This window comes from Passer domesticus, chromosome 6 (assembly GCF_036417665.1).
Source record: "Passer domesticus isolate bPasDom1 chromosome 6, bPasDom1.hap1, whole genome shotgun sequence".
NCBI lineage: Eukaryota > Metazoa > Chordata > Aves > Passeriformes > Passeridae > Passer > Passer domesticus.
Window position 1 is genome coordinate 37,234,432 of NC_087479.1, and position 19,564 is coordinate 37,253,995.

The 19,564-nt window shown below is 39.7% G+C and overlaps 1 protein-coding gene across 13 annotated transcripts in view; it reads right to left on the reverse strand.

Annotated features, from left to right (window-relative positions):
• Positions 1-19,564, reverse strand: part of MGA (MAX dimerization protein MGA) — a 60,803-nt gene that overhangs the window by 23,265 nt on the left and 17,974 nt on the right. For 6 of the 13 annotated variants that reach the window (XR_010364661.1, XM_064424594.1, XM_064424587.1 and 3 more), the window contains 14 exons: positions 18,368-19,298; positions 17,949-18,036; positions 17,712-17,807; positions 14,068-14,196; positions 12,665-12,763; positions 11,369-12,012; positions 10,379-10,736; positions 9,153-9,376; positions 7,486-7,626; positions 7,014-7,083; positions 5,157-5,677; positions 3,379-3,676; positions 1,089-1,712; positions 179-475 (listed from right to left, as the gene is read on the reverse strand). Coding sequence is in view for 12 of the 13 variants with exons in the window: in XM_064424594.1 (XP_064280664.1) it covers positions 179-475; positions 1,089-1,712; positions 3,379-3,676; positions 5,157-5,677; positions 7,014-7,083; positions 7,486-7,626; positions 9,153-9,376; positions 10,379-10,736; positions 11,369-12,012; positions 12,665-12,763; positions 14,068-14,196; positions 17,712-17,807; positions 17,949-18,036; positions 18,368-19,298 (4,520 nt within the window). In the remaining variant the exon portion in view is untranslated. Of the gene's footprint in view, positions 1-178; positions 476-1,088; positions 1,713-3,378; positions 3,677-5,156; positions 5,678-7,013; positions 7,084-7,485; positions 7,627-9,152; positions 9,377-10,378; positions 10,737-11,368; positions 12,013-12,664; positions 12,764-13,188; positions 13,306-14,067; positions 14,197-17,711; positions 17,808-17,948; positions 18,037-18,367; positions 19,299-19,564 lie in introns of those variants that run through there. The other 7 variants (XM_064424591.1, XM_064424593.1, XM_064424596.1 and 4 more) reach the window with 7 other exon arrangements.

The following is a 19,564-nucleotide window of genomic DNA, read 5'->3' on the forward strand; positions in this document are numbered from 1 at the left end:
TATATAAGTTGCATTGCATCTGAATAATTACACTATATTCTTCAACTACTCACACAGAACCAAATTAGACCCTGTTCAATTACTTTCAGCAGGTGAGAGCATCACAGAGACATTTATCTCATTGTTCATTTCTGTGTAACACACCGGTCAGTCACCAAAGAAGCACTGGACTTTGTACCTGGATTGCGGAGCATCACCGGCTGCACGCTGGGCTGAGCACCCGCAGCCCGAACCTGCTGCAGGGGAACAAGCTGAATGATCTGCCCATTGGGATGTCTGAACAGGTTCACAGCCCCAGGGCTCCTCAGGGGCTGAAGGACCATCTTCTGCCTCTGTGCCACCTGCGTGTTCAGCGGTCGCAGAGCAGAGGCTGTTTGGTGCACCGGAATCAGCAGCAGTCGAGGCCCAACACGTTTGTCTGTTCCAGGAGCTATCTTTGGGGGAGTCTTACTTGCAGCTTGTGGAACAGCATCTTCTGAAATATTTGAACAAGGTAGAAAAAAAATCACTTTAAGAGACTGCCTACAAATCAGGCATTATTCTTAATAAATGCAAGTGCAAATATTTTGGAAACAACTGCATCTCTTTTAAATATATTTGAAAGCAAGTTTTCCTCTTTTTATCCACAGAATGCATGGAACCAACCAGGTCAGAACAGAACAGTTTTGGGGGGTTTTTTCTGTGTAGCTCCACTGACATTTTTCAACCATGACACAAGGACAGTAATTCACTATCTAATTCCTGAACTCTGTGCCAACCATAAAATTCTAGCAGTCATATCTGTGCTATGTATTTCTATAGGTCAAGGGATGATGTGGGGCTTCCAGCTCACTTCACAGTAGTCACTGACCAGATAGTTACCTTTTTTTACTTTCTCTACCAGTTCAGGCTGGAATACAAAAAGCAACTTAAGAGATGACATTAGGGTGATGAATAGGATTTTTTTATCCTGGTTTGGAAAGGAGGGCAAGGCAAGTGAGTCCATATTTAAAGTGAAACCAGATAAAGAGTGTAGTATAGCTGTAAAAAGAAGGAGATTTAAAAAAACCAGGCGTTTGCAGTAATAACCCAAAGCACCTAAGCATTACCTCTTTTTGGAGGACTTGAATTAACTCCTGATAGTATCACTGGAACAGAGACAGCAGAGGAAGTCAGTGTGGTCACCACAGGCGTAGCTGCTGCGGCTGTTGTCAGTACAACCGTGGAAGTGGATGTTGTGACAACAGCACAAGTAACAGTTGGTGGTGTTACTACAGGTTTTGGGAATGGCATAGTTGCTACTGCTGCAACAATCCCTGTTGGTTTTGCTGTGTTCACAGTAGCAGGAGGAGGGGTGGATGGAGTAGTACAGGTGCTGATTCCAGGTGTTGCAGGAGCAGCTGTAACTGCAATTGCAGGAGGAGAGCAGGGAGGTTCACCGGCTTTTGTCTGGCAAGGAGTGGTCACAGTAGATGCTGCTACACTGGTACTTTCCACAGTAACTGGAGAAGTGGTGGTGGCTGCAGTGACTGCAGAAGTGACTGTGCACAGAGCTGGAGCTGGCACTGAAGGAACCACGGGAGCAATAACTGTGATTGGTGTGGGCTTGATACTGAGAAACTGTCGCCCTGAGGCAGCCTGGCGTGTGCTCGCTCCAGGAATCTTCTGCTGTAGAGCTCCTGCTTTGTTTATCACAAACTGGGCAAACACACCACCAGGTGAGGGCCGAGCAGCTGCAAATAAAAACTTGCAGGTCAAAATTTCAATACAGTTCCTCTTGGCCTTTTACGAGGTGCTACAACTGTAATTTCAGCATGAATTTGAGCCTCCTTTTTCTATGTACCTTGTAATTAAATCAAAACCTTTATGGCAGTCCTGGATATGCCTTACACATTAGAAAGACATTCCACTACTGTAGCTTTTTACTGCATTTCTTCCCAGATACACAAATAAATCAGCTTTTGAAGGGCTGTTCTTCATGGTGAAACTATGGACAATCCTAACTTAACTGTGCAGGAAAACAAACATCTAAGGGAAACAATGGGCTCCAACTATTTTCTAAACAGCAAATTCTTTGTGTAACAGCTTGTGTCATCTTTCATTTTTTACTGCTTCTTGAATTTCATCCCCCTTCTACTGTATTCATTTTACACAGGCACAGGGGAAAGGGATGGGAAGGATACAGAGTTTCCGCACTGACATTCATACAACTGCAGACTAGATGGAACAAATTTAACCAATGGAAATTAATCACTGTTAGGAAGATCCTTTACCTCATCCCTTATTCACTAAGGAACCAGAATACTGCATTTACATCACCCCAGATGCCTACAGATGACTACAACAGCACAGAGATCATGCACCAAAACCAACTTAAACACTGCAGTTATTTATGCATACAGCATTCTTAAGCCAGACTATGCCAGAACTGGTACTTTTTTCTTAAATCATGTATGTTGCAATGACTTCACCCATCAATGTAACACAGCCAGCTCTTTCACACTATATAAACACACAGAACTACAAGTTTTATTACAGGACAAGAAAAGTAACACACCCATTTACACAGCAAAGAAAATTTAGGTAGAAAGAATAGATAATCAATCAGAAACTAAAGTTTTTCCAGGACACAGGTAACATCCTTTTCCCTTGCAAAGCTTCAGATCTTTAAATAATGTGTGGAATTATGTGGATGGGTACTAGACTTCTCTTTTTAAACTCATGCAAAATGTAATAGCTAAGGGCAGCTTCCTCTCTTGCCATACTGGGGTAACCATTTCAGTACCAACTCAGATACACAAGTAACTCATTAATCTTCCAGTTTTGTTGGGTTTTTCTTTAAACTCAAAGTGCTGTCTAAATCCAACCCTGTTTAGCTTGTGAAATCCAATGAGATTAGAGACTGGCGTGGTTATTGGCTGCACACCTGTTGTTCCACTAATCCAGATTTGGACCATCTTGTCTTTCACTGCTGCTTCACACATCTTTGGCGGTCACAAGAATTATGAGGGCATCATCAACAGAAAATCTAATCAGTGAAGAACCACGTTATTAGTGGTACTTTTTGAAGTTAATCTGTGTTTGATGAAAAGCAATTAAAAATTACAGTAACGAAACGCCAAACAAAAATTCCAGTTTATATCTGGAGAGTCTCCATCCACTCTCGTCTCCTGAAAGTATGTTCTAGTAGCATTAATAAAACAACTAATTGTCAACATCTGTAATCTCACTCTGAAGTCAAAATAAAACTTTCTGCTTTGAAGAGTAATGCAGAGGCATCTTAGCTAGGCAATGCAGCCAAAGGCTGCACTGTTGCACAGAAATCAACATTAACGCTGTACACTCACTCTGTACTTCAGCTTCACGCAATTGAAAACACAGTAAGAAGTTCCAACCTACCTATCTGTCTCTGTGCTGGGACATGGGTTTTCAGAGTCGTCACAGTGGGGGTTGAAGTACTGCTGGTGGAAGATGTAGTTTTAGGAGCTGATGTTGTGGGCCCCTGGACTGATGGTGTCCCAGAAGCAGGAGTTTTAGCACTGGGTGTTACCTTGGAGATCACATTACTGAGGGCTGCGATATCAAGTACTGTGGGCTGCAGCCTGCCTGTGATATAAGCTGCTAGCCGATTGGCAGGATGTAAAGCCCCCATCTGTCCCAAAAGCAGTTTGGCCTGAGGATACCTTTTATCATTAACCTGAAAAAAGGGGAAAAGGGAAACTTTGTGAAAAGAACGCTAATTCACCACTTCTGGAGAAGTGTTTCATTCTGTGGGACTTCTAAATGTCCTTTTCAAAAAACCATTGCAGTTCTGAACGGGAATTCCTAATTTCCTCATTGCTCAGGAGAACTTCAAACAACTCTTGTTTCAGCTTTGTAATACAGCTTTTAAATGCTGCTCAGACTCTGGCATAAAACAGAGAGTCCAAGGAAATCACTGAACTTGGATAAGAGTGAAGCTAGCACCTGTTTTTTTCCTCTCCCATGCTTAAGCTGTAGTCCTGAATAAAAAAAGGTTCCCTAATTGAAGGACAATTTTGGATAAAATTCTCAAACCTAATTAAGACCTAGCATCACAAAAGGAAGAATACTGATGACATATACATTGAGACAAAACTTTAAAGAGCTTGTAAAAGCTGCATGAACTTTTTCCTTATCCACACTGCTGTCTGATACTGTAAATTAAGGTATGATGAGTTCCCTAACTTCAAATTCCAAGCTGTAGTGGTAATGGACTGCACAGGAAAAAACCAGAACATCTTGCTCAGTGTCAGGCTTTATGCCTAGTGGACAATGGGAAGTTTTGGTAGTGCTGCATTTTGCTTTCACATTGTTTGATAATACCTTCTAAGAGCCAAATGTATTTAAGACATTACTAAATAAACAGTAGTTTTTATTGATCAACTTCTATTGAAGGTAAGAAATCTCCTCATCTTTTTCTCCCCACTAGCTTCTCTTTCTGAGGGTGTCATATCTGCAAAGTGTCATGAAAACATATTTTACTCTCATTTTCTAATCCACACGGTTTTCCTCAAAGTGGTTTTGCTACAAATACAAATAGCTATGATGGCAGAAAAAGATCTTCATCCTAATCCTGTAGTTCCTACTACTAATTCTTAACATTATGTCAGCAACATAAAACTGCAGGGAAAAGACCCCGTGAATTTAGGATTATGAAGTCTCTTGATGAAAAATATATATTCTACAAAGAGGATTCAGTCTGTTAGTGAAGATTAACAGTAAGCTGTAGCAAAAAGCAATTTAATGTTTACATTTTCATTTTAAAGTTTTGTCCCAGTGTATACTTCCCCAGAAAATATTCTTTCTGTGGACTCATACAATCATTCATTTAGAAGCAATATGTGTCAAATGCACCTTCAGGGGGTTTCACAAAGAATTAAAAAGATCTTGAAAGAGATTCTGCACTTGGGTCAACAAGACCCAAACTATCAAAAAAGACAAGTTAAACCATCAGATTTCAGGATTCCACTCAGATTGCCTGTTATTGAGTAAATCTTGAAAGGGATAAGCTTATGGAGAGGAATGCCACCAGATACCAAGAACTCTTGTCTGGACAGGCAAAAGACATATTAAAGAGTGTTCTCCCCTTCAAGGAATTCTGGGATAGTACTGGATGAAACTGCATCTAATCTCCCCATAAAGGCAGAGAGACCCACCTGAATCAAGCCCGAGGGGCTCGTATTAGCACTGCATTTGTAGACAACCAGCTTTCCCGCAGGAGAAACCCCTGCATAGAAAGGCAAGCCTTTGCCCCCATGCAGCTTCTCCCGCACTTTGTCCACTGGGTCTGCTCGCATGACCTTTACATTTTCTGAGTTATTGCATGATGCCACTGTGCTATCAGGAGTCTCCAAGACAGGGATCTCGGGCTTCTCGTCCTTGTCCTCGTAGGACGGCACTGAAATTTTCACTCTGGAGGAGCAGACAGAAGGATGGTTCTCATCCTGGGCCTTGGATTCCGAAGCCAATTCAATAATGAAGCTACCCACTTTGAGGCACTGTGGCGTGTTACTGTTGATATGCTGTGATAAGATGGTCAAGATCTTATTGTGATCTTCCTCCAAGTTGCAGTCAGAGATAATCTCGATAAGTTTGGTTGGTTCACCTTGAGTGGTGTGATGAACATAGGAGGTGGAGAAAGACTCCCCCTCACTACGGGAAGAACACCAGCTTTTCTCTGAGAAAGAATTGAAATAGGTTTCTGCAATACTATGGATTTTAAGCACCTGGAAGTCAAACAATTTCATTCTGCCCACACCTCCACCCTTAGCTCAGCTCAGTTGCTGGCCAACAGCAAGTAAAAGAACCTTTCAAAGCATCATTTCCCTTGCAGAGCTTCACAAACAAGCAAAAACTCACTGCAAAACTAATGTAATGATTTCTCACAGTTCAATCCCTGCAGCCATACCACATCACGTTGTATCCCATTGCATCACAAGCTAAACAAAGCCGGGTTGTTTCAATACATGGGTGAAAATTCTCCAAACACACCAACATGGCAGAAAGCATCACTGGTTATTCAAGGTGGCACTTTTCTCTTTGAGTCAGAAAAGCACCCATGTCCTACAATGACACAAGGGGACATGCCACTAGCAGAACTGTCTTTTGCACAAGATGTGTGAACAGAAGCATGACCTTTTGTTGTCATCAGAACTACAATGCCCCTTTTTGCAAAACTAAGGATGTTGATCCCTGTGTCCTGGCCATTTTAATTTCACCTACCAATGCACTAGCATTTTCAACTAATCGTATTATTTTTCCATTTCCATCCTTAAATGTAGCATGTGCTGTTGTATGCATTAAAGAGTAAAAAGATCAGCTCAAAAAGGCAGATATGGTTCATTAGTGGATGACACAATGCCTCTAGTATATGTCTCATTTAAGGCTTGTAACATGATTTGGGCCGCTTCAGACGGAAAGAGAACATGAATGTCTATCCTATTTCTTCATGAGCTAGAAACTCAAACCCAGTATCACTAACACAGCAAAACTTCCAATTTTTCAACTTGAAATAAACAAATTCAACATCAAACAACTCCAAATAAAGCACAGGCACTTCCTTGTCCCAACCAGCTCTATGTGAAAAATACAAGGATCCCATCCTCCCAGTGCTACTTGGATATTTAATTCTTCATTAACTACAAAGTGATAGTAAAAAAAAAAAGTGGGAGGAAAAAATACCCACACAAAGCAAAGCCATTCATCTCCATTCGTTTTCAGGTATCTAATCATCTGTCTTGAATACAAGTCTGCAGTGCAGTTTTATACTTTACTACTAAACAACCTACTGGCAGCACTGGTCATTTTACACTTGGAGCAGCAGCAAGCACTGCCCCCCTCCAGCTGCTAAGAAAACAGGAAATTGTATGCATGTCATAAGATTTTTATTAACAACTGTAACAACTCCCCCAGCAAATACATTTCTGCTTCATCAGTAGCTACCTTTTTACATAAATACCACGAAAACATGTAACTACCAAGAAGTGGAATTATACTCCAGACTCAGCTCTTACCTCTTGATGCGTCTTTGTCCGCCTCACAGGTTGCCTTCTCAGGAGACTGAAGCTCTGCTTCATGCTCCTGCTGGAGAAAAGAAATGCAAGAAATTTTTCACCCTATATATCTTACTTCCACACTAAAAATCACAGCACAAAATTAACTAGGTCACCCCACATCGTAGAAATATGCTGTCTTTGTGTTATAGGCTTCATCTTAGAAGAGCTCTATTAACAATGAACTTTTAAGCCTTACATAATAATGCACGTGTGGCAGACAGGAATCTTCCCAGACAAGAAAATGTCACAGTAACACGGTAAGTTTCCCAGCAGTGCAAAGTGATTTAGGCTCCACCTTCCACAGCTCTACTACCACCAAATGCAAATCAAGCCCTCATGTCATGTAAGAGTTTCTGATGAAAAAATTACTTCACTATTTTCAACATTTCTGCCTATTGTATAATACACACTAGTTAGCGTGACTTCTTACCTTTATACTACAACTCTGTGAATCACTTTTGTCTTTTTGCTGCTTTTTCTCCTCTCTCCTGTGTTCATAGGCTCGCACCCTTGCACAAGTCATTAAACTTTCAAAGTACATGTAGACAGGATCCTTGTCCTCCTCTCTAATCTAAAAGAGGAAAAAAAAAAAAAAGAGACAAAACCCTCTTTTCTTGTTCTGGATGCACATCAGATTCACAAAACAACTTTGCTTTCTAAAAAAACTTCAACGTAAATGCTTCAACAGTAAGGGTCAAAAGAAAAGTCTAGCATTTAAAGCTAGATCTGCCTACTCAGTGTAATCACATAGCCATCACCAGCTCCCTGAAATTCAAACCCATTCAGATATTCTTCTAAGTGAAGAAACAAATCCTAAGTGTCATGCATTGTCTAACATTATCTGGTATACATTAAATAGCTACTTTGGTATGTTTGTTCTTCAGATATAACTACACTCCACTCTACAGCTGTTTTTCCTCTACTGCTGCTGCTGCTTTTGTCTGATACTAAGGTGAGTGGAGACGCAAAGCCAGATTCTTAGAACACTGGCTTTGAAATCTCAAGAAAGAACAAAAAAAAAATAATCCAGAGCTGTCAGGGTCGGCTGTCAATTGTCTCTGCCCCAGCATGGAAAAGGTGGTTCTGGGCAGGCCACGCTCTCGAAGAAGGAGTCTGGACTCTTGCTTTTCGGTCTTCAGTTGAGTTTGTTGTTCTTTATCTACAAAGTTTTTCTGTCTGTCCAGCCAAGGTCTGATCAGCAAGACAGGCAAGGGCACTCTCTCCCATCCACGAGGCAGTTGTCTCTTTTATAGTGAAAACTACGTATATTTACCTTCAATTTCCAATACTTTTCACCCTTGTTGGCAAGTGCACTTTTACTATGAACCAATCCACACATGCCAACATCATCCTGAACATGGATGCCAAGGAGAAGAAAGAAGAAGGACAGGGCACGCCCAAATCCCTCCATCTTAGAACCCCTGACCCCCACGTACAGAATTTCAAACCCCCCTGTACAACATACAAAACCCCCCTGTACAGTGCTCTAAAATTTTTTCCTTCACCCTGTGATTCCTACTACTGTGCTACTTAAACTTTTGTAGCCTGTAATTCTTCATATAAGGTTGGCAATTTGCTCCATGAATTAAGATCGAATTTCCAGGTGTCTTTGGCTTCCTGCCAGGGTCTCCGAGCCCCTGCCAGGGCTTTGAGACATCCAGGGCATCCAGAGAGATGTCCTGGGTTCCGACACAGAGCTACAGTGAACATTCTGTGTCTGTATCCCGACATTTTTTGCAAGTAATTCATACTTAAGATAGGCTACATTATGTAGCTATTAACTTTTACAAACATTACAGGACTAAAAATAATTTTGACAAAAATAGCATATATTACTGTATTTTTAAACTAGGCTATTAATGAATCATAATCGCCTTCCACCATCTCCATATTACTATAATAAATTCTCAACAGAAGATGGACATAGTACAGATCTATATACAATCAAGCCATCCTAGCTTATCAACACACCTACAGGCAGTCAGTCCTCGGCTTTCACCTCAAACTTCTCTAAAATTGCCTAGCACAGAGACTTTTGGCAGTATTTGCTTCAATTTTCAGTACAAGAAAAAACATGCATTTTTTTTTTTCTCTTACCACTGGATTGGGTCTAGGAATGTACATTCTGCCTGGTTTTGTTCCACTGGAAGATCTGCTCTTAGTAGGAAGCCACAACTCTGGGCTGGGCGGTACCACAGATTTAACTGGTTCAATAACCGATGGCGTTGGGACATAAATTGGCTCTGGATCTACTTCACCTTCCACCCTCACCCACAATGGACAATTCCTAACAGGTTGTTCTGGCTCTGAATCACAGATAGCTGAAAAAAAAAAAAAAAGAAACAAAGATTACTTACAAATAAAACACCATCTAACACAGCAGTAACAGAATTTTTTGTTTAATTTGAGGTCTAGCCATGCAGCATTCACTAATCCAAACTGCCAGAAAATACTTCTGGATGCTTTTCTTGCTTCAAATTCTAGTCAAAAATTACTGGGATTTGTCTACAAGGAAGAAGAAATAACAATTAAAATGTTTCTAAACTGATCCTTATTTCTCACTTTTACTGTGATAGAATATCTGAAAAACCATTGAAAATTAGTGACTTCCACTGATGCTGCTTACTGGAAAACCGCAAAACACCAAAAAACCCAAAAAAAACCAACAAAACCAAACAAACAAAAACAACAACAACAAAAAAATAAATTTTAAAAAATCCCAGACCTGTATAGTGCAGATATATGGAAGAATTAATTTATTCCAGTAGAACACCACAGAATACTCTGTGTTAGCTGTTGCTAAAAATATTGTTAGGAAGAAACTGAAAATGTAAATTCATGGGCAGTTTCTACCAATTTGGTTTTCTTAGCACACCTTAGACCAGATCTGAAATTACCACAAATAACTATATTTCCATAGTTGGAAGTCCATGGAAGTCCATGAACTCTTACAACTCTTACAACTATATACAGCAACTGAAAATGCAGCTCTAGATAGTGACTTGTTTACAGGGAAAGATAACAGCACTGTAACAGTGAGCATCACCAACAATGACAGCAGTAATTATCCCATATCCATCATAGTCTTTAAAGACATTTGGAGAGCTAAACAAGAGTTTCAATTACCAAGAAGAAACTCCAACTATCTGATTCAATAAATAACTACACAGTGTCCAAAATGCTGATCATGTAAGAATAAGAAAAAAAGAAAAGTTATTTCCTGTAAGTAAGCTGGATTCAGAAATGGCATCACTACTACATCCTAAGAAAAAATGCCCACCAAGTTTGGTGGCTTGCTACATGTCATCTCCACCAATACTCACTGTATTCCACCCTTTTTCTCTTCTTCCTATCCTTCTGCTTTATCTCCTCTTCTTCCCCATCACCCTCTTCTTCCATATCTTCATCCTCTTGCTGCTGTCCTTGTGTTCCGAACAGCACAAGATTCCCACGCACAGCCTTTTTCATCATTTTCTTATGTTTTGATCCTCCCTTCACCAGCAAGACCCTTCTCTTGAGGCAGGTACACCCAAACATGCAGTCTGGCCTGCGGCAGTGGGTAGGCTGACGTTTCTCCAGTGCCAGACTGGCACATATGCAACCCAGTCGGCAGAAATCATTGTTGCAAGGAGGTGCTCGTCGTCTTATTATCTTGTGGATAGGTTTGCTTTTAAGAGATGCCTAAAAAAAGTTTTAAAGAAGCATAAACTTCAAATTTTAATAAGAGGAGTATTTTAGTAAAATGTAATCAAGCATAGGCAAAAACTGCTATTCAAAGTTCATTTAGAAAACCCCTTGAGCTACATTGTTTACATACAAAAACTTGTCCTCTATACCACAAAACCCCAAAAAACCCCACAAAACAGTTTCGATTTGAAGTCTTTTGAGAGGCAACTGGAGACAGCAAAACCATCCTCATAATAAGCAGGATGTGAAGAAAGCAAAAGTTATCATGGGACAACCAGGTTACATGACCAGGATTTTTTTGCAGTTAGCTCAACTGACAACATAAAAATGAAAACAGCAAGGAAATGCAGTTACTGACTAAGAATTGTTTTGACCCAAATTTTAATGGTAAGAATTTTAAACAATTCATAATTTGTATCAATACCCTAATATCACAGTTAGCTTTTTCTCATACTGCTAAGTCAGTACTCCTCAAGTTTCACTGCAAAGACATACTACAAAGGAATCTCATGCTTTGTCATGATCCTTAGAAACTTTGGTCTTATTTTCTGCACCGCTATGAAATATCCGTAAGTGGGCAGATTAAGAAAAACAACAGTACAGAAAAGAAACGATTATAGATGTACCTGAGCTGTAAGCAGGGTTACCAAAGAGATGTCTGCTCGCTCTTCTGTAATATAGGTCCGTGGTTTCCCATCCCAGAGAGCACAGTCTTCCAAGTCCATTAACTTCACTTGAGATTTAGACAAACCTGGTGGACGAGGTGCTTGGTGATGCTGTGGTGCTTGACGCAAACTGATCTGTTTTGGAAACGTATTTTCATCCACAGTTGGAACCACAAAACCATCTGCTTGGTTACTCAAACTGCTAGCAGACTTAGCAGACTTTTCCCCTGACACTGATGAGTTCTGTTTCTGCTTTGGAGGAAAAGGTGAAGGCAAAATAGGTTTGTAAGCTGATCTTACTCTACTGTTTGTAGATGTCTGTCTGGTTTGAGTCTTTGTTTTCCTAGAGGTAGATGATGGAGGAACAGGCTTCAATGTGTAAGATGTTGATGGAATTACAGTGGACTGCTTCTTTAAAACACTGTCGAGTGTTCGAACATAGCTAGTGCTCTTAGTGGGAAGCTGATACACCACAGGAGAAGTGGGAGTGTTAGAAGAGAATCCCATACTTGTTTCCATCAATTTCCCTTCATTTTCCAGGTACTCATCCAGCTTGTCACTACAGAACGCTGAGCGATTCTTCAATGAACCTTCTGAACTGCCACCTAAATAAATGGAGAGTACTTTAACTCCTGAAGTAAAATTTTGTAATAATCAAACACTGTAGGATAGGTAAATACACCTCTAAAAAATGCACTCTTCCACAAGAACAGTATATAATATAGGCACACCAAATATAATCCATTCTGAAATACAACCAGCAGCCTGCACAACTGTTTTTGTAGAGATCTTACACATGTATTTGTGGTGGGTTTGCCTTGGCTGTACTCCAGGTATGGCAAGTAATCAAATATGTGAGGAATGCTTGCTCTACCTGGAGTTAAAAATACACCAATATAAATGAAAATTACTAAGGTTCATTAGAGTCCCTGAGGCAACAAAATTCTGGAATTACCATACTTCCATATGAACTCAAAACTCAAAAACAAAACCAAGACTATTACAGCTTTGATCTTCACTCCAGCCTTATATGTATGACAAAACATGTATTTTATTCAAAGTTTCTCTCTTCCCTCGCTAATCTCCATTCTGACTATGGAACCAGTAGTAAAAAATTCTTCAATCATAACAGTCTCAATATAAAAAAATACATCTCGCATTAAGACAGACACAATACCAAATAGCAAGGTCTGTGAAAGGTCAGGAAAATGGTCACATGTTGGAAGTATGTTGATCTCTCTTTTTATGCTTTTTTACCTTCATTTCTAGAAGCACCATGAAGTTTCCCTCGCCAGCCTTTGATTTTTGTGAAATCATTTGTCTTTCCTGTCCTGGAAACAAAAGAAAATCCAGTATCTGGAAAAGAAGAAAGCTACCCTCAGTCTATGAACCATGTTTAATTGCATCAGTGTCTTGGCAAACTCTGCTTATTCCTTTTCAGGGCTAGGTGAACGGTAGCAAAATAAAAAGTTTTCAAACAACTTAATTTTTCCTATTTTTTTTTTTTCAATTAACAGAATACTTAACAAGAAGGCCAAGTTTCCTCTAGAGTTCTGCTCTATGGCTGAGCATCTGCAATCCTACACAAGAAGTGTTTATCTTCTGTTTTAGTCTCCTTGGCAATGACCAAAAGCAGTTGGCTCCTAAAGTCTAATGGGCCAATCAACTAACTAGTAGGCTAAAATGGAAGAGGCAGGTTTTGAGCTCATACTACAGCCTCACTCAGCAAGAAGAGTAATTTGACTCTCTCCCCTCAGTTGTGCCAATGACTTTTGTAGTACCTGTAGAAACTTCATTTCATGTTCACTGCTCTGTCAAATTCAGATGAGTATGTTCGGGGCATGACCACAAAAGGCAAACAGTTACATCTCTGTCAAGCTGTGCATCAACTGTGGGAGCTAAGAGGGAATGCAAAGGTATTAACAGGGATCTGTGTGGCTGTTTAACATAGTCTAGAAATTGCATTGGACACTAAGCTGACTGGGGTCTTCTGAACTGAATCTTCCTCTCCTGTAGTGTAAACAATCTGAAATTCAATGTCTACTTCTACCAGCTACTAAAAGCAGTAGATTAAGAAAGACATAAGTAATCAGAATATTACAGTGGGAGAAACAGTTAAGCAGAAGACAGATAAGCATATAAGATAAGCTACACCTTGTCCATCCAATCACTACTGAAAACAGTACCTACCAACAGTATGAGAACCATAGTCACAGCATGATGCACAGTATGAGAAGTGCACTTGTTTGGATACCAAGCAAACTTAAAAAAGAACAATCAGTCACGACTTTTGTAATAAATCATTATTGTGAAGTTACAGGGTAGCCTCCATGTGGCACTTTTTCTGGAAAATTCTGATACTCAGCTCTGTGAAAGACTTTTTTTGTTTGGTATGTGACCAACATCAGACAAATGCAGATTGCTTAATCTTTTTCTGAGCAATTTGAGATATCAGTATAAAATAGACAGATACCATTACTGGATCACAACCATCACAAAACAGGAACCCTCAAAATAATCCAACCACAATTACTCAGGACTCCTTGCCCAGTAACCACAAAATGATCTACAGAAGTTCTCCTATTTTGTCATTTTAGTATCATTTTCATGATAACAAAAAGGCAACACTTGAGATTACAGCAAATTCATATTCCACCCACCTGGAGAATTGGGGTTGGTACCTGGATAGCTCCACAGAGGGTAATTTGAATAGGAAAGAGGAAGTTGCACACCCAAATATTTCAAGTCAATGCTCATTGTTGGGTCCACAGAATTCAATTTCAGTCCCACTACAAGAAACAAGTAACAGTAAATATCTCAAGGAAGCAAGATGTTAGGAAAAAGAAAATCAAGATATTCACTAAAAGATAAACTGCTGAGTGACCATGAGCTTTTCTGGCATTTCCCCATCATTTTAAGAGACTTGAAAAAAAGCATTAGTGCTATAACTGTTACTTACATTGGATTTATAGCAGGTATAAATTAAAGAGCATTTTACACAAATGGGAATTTGAGAAAAAAACTGAATTACTTTTCATTGGTTTTTTGACTGCTACTGAAGTTTTCACAGAAATTTATTAACCACTGTGCCAGTTTTGTAATCAATCTCATAATAAAACCCTCTGTTTTTCTGAATAAATTGGCACCATTTACATCTTTGAAGGCAACAGTTACTCTCTGAACCCAACCCAGCTGACTGATATTTCATATCCCTAAGTTACCAAGCCTGCCAGCAGTACTTACACATCCCCTTTTATACTGAGCTAAACTCGTGCAAGAACATACGTCAGACATACATCAGCTTCAACCAGCAATAAGAGACAACAAACCACATTTTAGCTCTGAAGAATGTGTGTTTGACTGTTATGATATAAATATGAGTTTAAACAGTGATTTCAGGACTCATTTGGTCCTGAAATGGGGAAAAATGGCTATGTCATTAAAGGCAGTGAAGCATCTGTGGCAGCATCAACCAGTTCCTTCATTAACAACCCCCAATACTCAAATTGAAAGATTTACTTGGTAATAAAAGCTATTTTTGTCAATGGCAGAAAAAAATATAGATACAGAAGTGATGAGAAAATTAAAAGCTAGGAAAATTGATATTGCACCTTTTCAGGAAATATTGTTACACTGAATTCAAGAAACCACTGTCAATAAAATTCAGCTCACAGCTGGGAGCTGAGAACTTCTATTTTGACTTTAAGCTATAGAAACTTTCAAATGTTGCTCCTGTTGCCCACAAGTTTGAAATGAATACATTAAATGTATGCATCTTGAAACTGAAATGTACGGCTTGACAAGGCTCAAGAAACAAAGTTATATTTGCACATACAGCAGAAACCTTGTGCTGGCCCTACACATTTATGTTTACAAGTGGAAACACAGTGACCAGATTACTAGCAGCCTGAAAACAATTGACATGAAACAAATCTCAGGCATGGTTATTTAAACAGATACTGTTATCACAGGCAATCTAGTAAAATGTCATTTTCATATCTACATAGGGAAAATAAGAAGCAAGTCAGTCCGGTGTTTTGTATAAAAATATGTCGACTGGCAAGTGTCAAGGTGCCATCCATTTCTTTTTTTTCTATTCAAATAAAATTGAAAGAGTACCAAGTTTATTTTTCTTTACTCTCCTTTCTGCCACCTGCAAAAACAAGCCTATCTTTGTTTTACGCTTAACAAAAATAAGAACATCACACATGCACAAAATCTATTTTTTCAGTTTAGGACCATGAAGTAAAAAACACCCAAGACAAAACCCAAGAGGATGAGCCCACGAAGTGCAACATGGAATGACTGCAGGCAGCCAGAGGAGAACAAATGGTAACAGTTAAATATTATGTCAATTAAGATACCCCACACAAAGGTGAACAATTACTTTTAAAAATCTCTAACACTTCCAGAGCATTGCTAAATTTCAGTTGCTGTAAGCAAACAGTAGCAATAAAGAACTATAAGAACGTCCTCATCTCCATCAGCTGCAGCTGATTAACCCGAAACACGTAACATGACAAGAGTACCTTCAATTTTCAAGGATATAGTCAGGGATTCAAATTAGCTCAGATAAAAGAAGCATCCCATAGCACTGCAGTGCTCCAGCAGGAGCTTTCCTTTTAACACACTTAAGTTGGATTCCCTTCTTTCTGAAGCACTTTCCTGTAATTCTGGTGCCTTTAAAATCCAGACAGCCTCCATCACCCTGTTATTAACTTCACAGATCAAGAGCAATTGTAGGGTTCAGGTACAGCTCCAACATTTCATCAGTGAATCTCAAATAAAATTTTAAACTTCTCAACTACACCGCTGAGAATCAAAACCAGAGTTAACATCAAAACTGCTATGTCTGTTCCTTCCAGGATCTTAAGTCTGTAAGGCAAGAGATCTGTAATTATCTGGAAGATGAAGGCAATCTGGAGAAAGTCTGGTTCCTTGTTCACATGCAGCAGCTGAAGTCTAACAACAACAGTATTCATATTATAATTCACTTCACAGCCCAATCAGATTGCATCTATTGTAGTAATCCTCTTGCTGCAAATAGTTTTCCTGTGTCTTCCCTCTAAAAATTAGAAGCTGTGGTTCATCTCCATCACTGCTGAATTTAACAGGCTCAGCAGATTATCATCCACCATTGGAAATGATGGTCATAACCACTCAAGAAAATCAAAATTCTTCAGATGCCTTTTTCTTAGCCTAATGCTTGACATTTCTTGTCCATTTTGTAGTATTTGTGAACTGCTCAAAGCCCTTCAGAAGGCGCCTCACACTTCAGCCTGAGAAAAAGCATGTGGGTTGTACATGTTCCCAGTTGCAGGATCATCTCATGAGTAAAACAGCCCTCATAATGCTGTAGTTGCCAGTGTACCACATGGTTGCCAACACACAGTAATTTTGTACTTTTTTTGGGTAAACGTAACACCTAGGAGGTCCACAATAAAATCCTAAAATGGCTTAACATTGCTAGTTCTCATTATACACGATGCATAAACCATTCAAGACAGTCCAATGTTCTGCATCACAGAAGCTCTATGAGGGCCCAGAACAGCTCATATCAGAGCCAAGATCAGCATTTGGAGACTCAGTCCCTCCAGTATTACAGTTATGTGTTTGAAACATCCAGGGTTATGACCTCAGGAGTATGCAGTACAATGTTTCCATGTGTATCAAAAATTTCATCACCTGCTCTGATACCTACGTTAATGTCATTGGTCTCAGGACTACCATCACTGATGTCTTTCAGCACCATCAAAAGACAGAACATGAAGTTCCACTCTGGATCCATGACCTTCCTCCATCTACCTCAGGATAACATTGTATATAAACAGAAGATCACAAACTACAAGTACCTTGCTTGACCCTTTCACACAGCTAGTGAACTGGATGAACAGGAACTCATAGAAAGACTCAAACCACACTAAATGTAGTCTTGGTTAAGTGTTGCTGGATCTCTAGCTCTTTTACTCACCAAGAAATGCCTACTTTTATGAATGAGTAATACCAACTTTAACTGCTTTCAACCAGGTTTAGGTCATTACAAAACAGGCGCCATCAGAAGGCTCAGCAACTTCTGCCAAGACACATGTAACATGCAGACTCCTGCTCTCCTGTTGGAGATTCAGGAGTCACCTTTTGCCACCTCCACTTTTCCAGTTTGCAACACAAACATGTGTGCAGGTGAGAAGCCAGGTCCCAGCCATATCAGGCACACACAGTATTGGCACCAGTAGGAAATTATCAGCTGAGTATGACTAAGTGTAATGATCAAATCAGGCTTATCAGTATGTACATGACCACTTACCTTCCTGAAGGCTAGGATGTATTACTTGTTTATGCCTCAAGGTCTTCAGCTCTTCCATCAACTCCTTTTCCAGTACTTGTATTCTTGCTTGACAATCTACTCAAAAAATAAGAGGATATATAAAAAACATTTGCCATGCAAAAAAACGGACCTAATTATTCATTTTTCAGTGTGTCTTTACAAATTCCCTTATTGCAGGAAAGAGCCACACACAAAAAAAAAAGAGGAAAAATGTACCTGGATCACTTGTAGTCAACAGGGGAGCCTGAAGATTCTGTGACTCTTCTCCACCAGCTCTATCAACAGTGTTAATGTCAAGAGCTTCCTACATACATGAAGAACCTTGAGTAAGTTACGATACCTTAAAACACTTAGATGCATAGTAGGCCACATCAAACATCACTGAGTTATTCAAAACACGAGACAGTTTCATAAATAAGCATGCATTCCTTTATGCAGAACTTTAGATCCCTCTACTTTTCCCTAAGCTGCAAGAAGTAACACCATGTTATGAATAACACAGGGCCAAAATAAGAAGAGATTTGGAAACAGGTCACAAAACTCCAAACTCAGTTTAAAAGAAAATATTACTTCAGTTGTAAGCACAAAGGCTTTACAAGGTTTCTGAATTTTACTCCACAACAATGAGGTTTTACCTTTGATGCAAAGGACACAAAAAGAACACCATCAACATCTTCAAGGTCCGGTTTCACGTCTGGAAGGATATTCCCAGGCCCCAGAGAAGTGTTCTTGCTGGCTACTACATTTTTTGCTATTCCTTTAGGTGGTCGACCAGCCTTGGAAATTTTCAGTTTCCGAGGCCTTCCTCTTTTATTTGTAACTGATGATAGGGTGCTTTGATTGTTACCAGAGCCTTTGAGGGGCATAGGGTTCTTCAGTATGCCAGGCCTTTTTCTGCCACAGATCTCTTTATCCGCAAAGTCACAACTTGCTGAGCCCCTGAGATTAAAATTAGGTAATTTGGATAGAGTCCACTGGGCCTCTCTGATTGGACAGCATTTCGGTGACATTTTACTCCCAGGAGATTCTTTCTTCATAACTAACTCCTCAGGCCCAGTGACTGTGCCTGAGCAAGAGTCTTTGTGATTTTCAAAACACATGGGTAAGGAATCCAGGATTGCATTCAAATGAGATTTATCCTTCTTGCAAGAGGAAAGCATGGTCTGCGGCAGCTCAGATATCTTCACTGTGCTCTTTGTGACTGTACAAGGCTCCAAATAGACCACAGGCATCTTACCACTATCCAGTTTTAACATTTTTGCTTTGGCAACACCTGAAGGACTGGTTAGCAGACGCTTCCTAGGTGTGAATTCTCCATCAGGTCCATCTGTTTCACGGCGTCTCATTAGGTGTTTTTGTACAACAGGATCATCATCATCAGTGTTGGAATATTCATCAGTTTCTTCATCTGTGTCTTCCTGTTTCACAGTTATCCCTTGTGTGCAAATATTTGACTCGTAGTCATAGTCATCTGCTGGCTCCTCTTTAATGACTACATTAAAGTGTCCATTTGGGTCCAATGGAGATGCCACACCGGAATTGCTTTCATAACTGCTAGTAATGGGACTGGGGTGGGAGAGAGGGGACAAAACCAAAATACAATGTAAGATTTTTATTTTATCAAATCTCCTTAACCAAAATTGTACGACCTCCCATAATTACTGGTTATAAAGCTTCTAAAATGCTCCCAGATATAAGTCTGCTAAATAAGTTCATATTTACAAGCTTACATTTTTAGAACTACTCAAGAAACCCCAAGAAATTGTCATTATTAAGAACAATCCAACTTCTTATCTGAAGGCAGCAGCACAACTTCCTTCCCTACTAATATC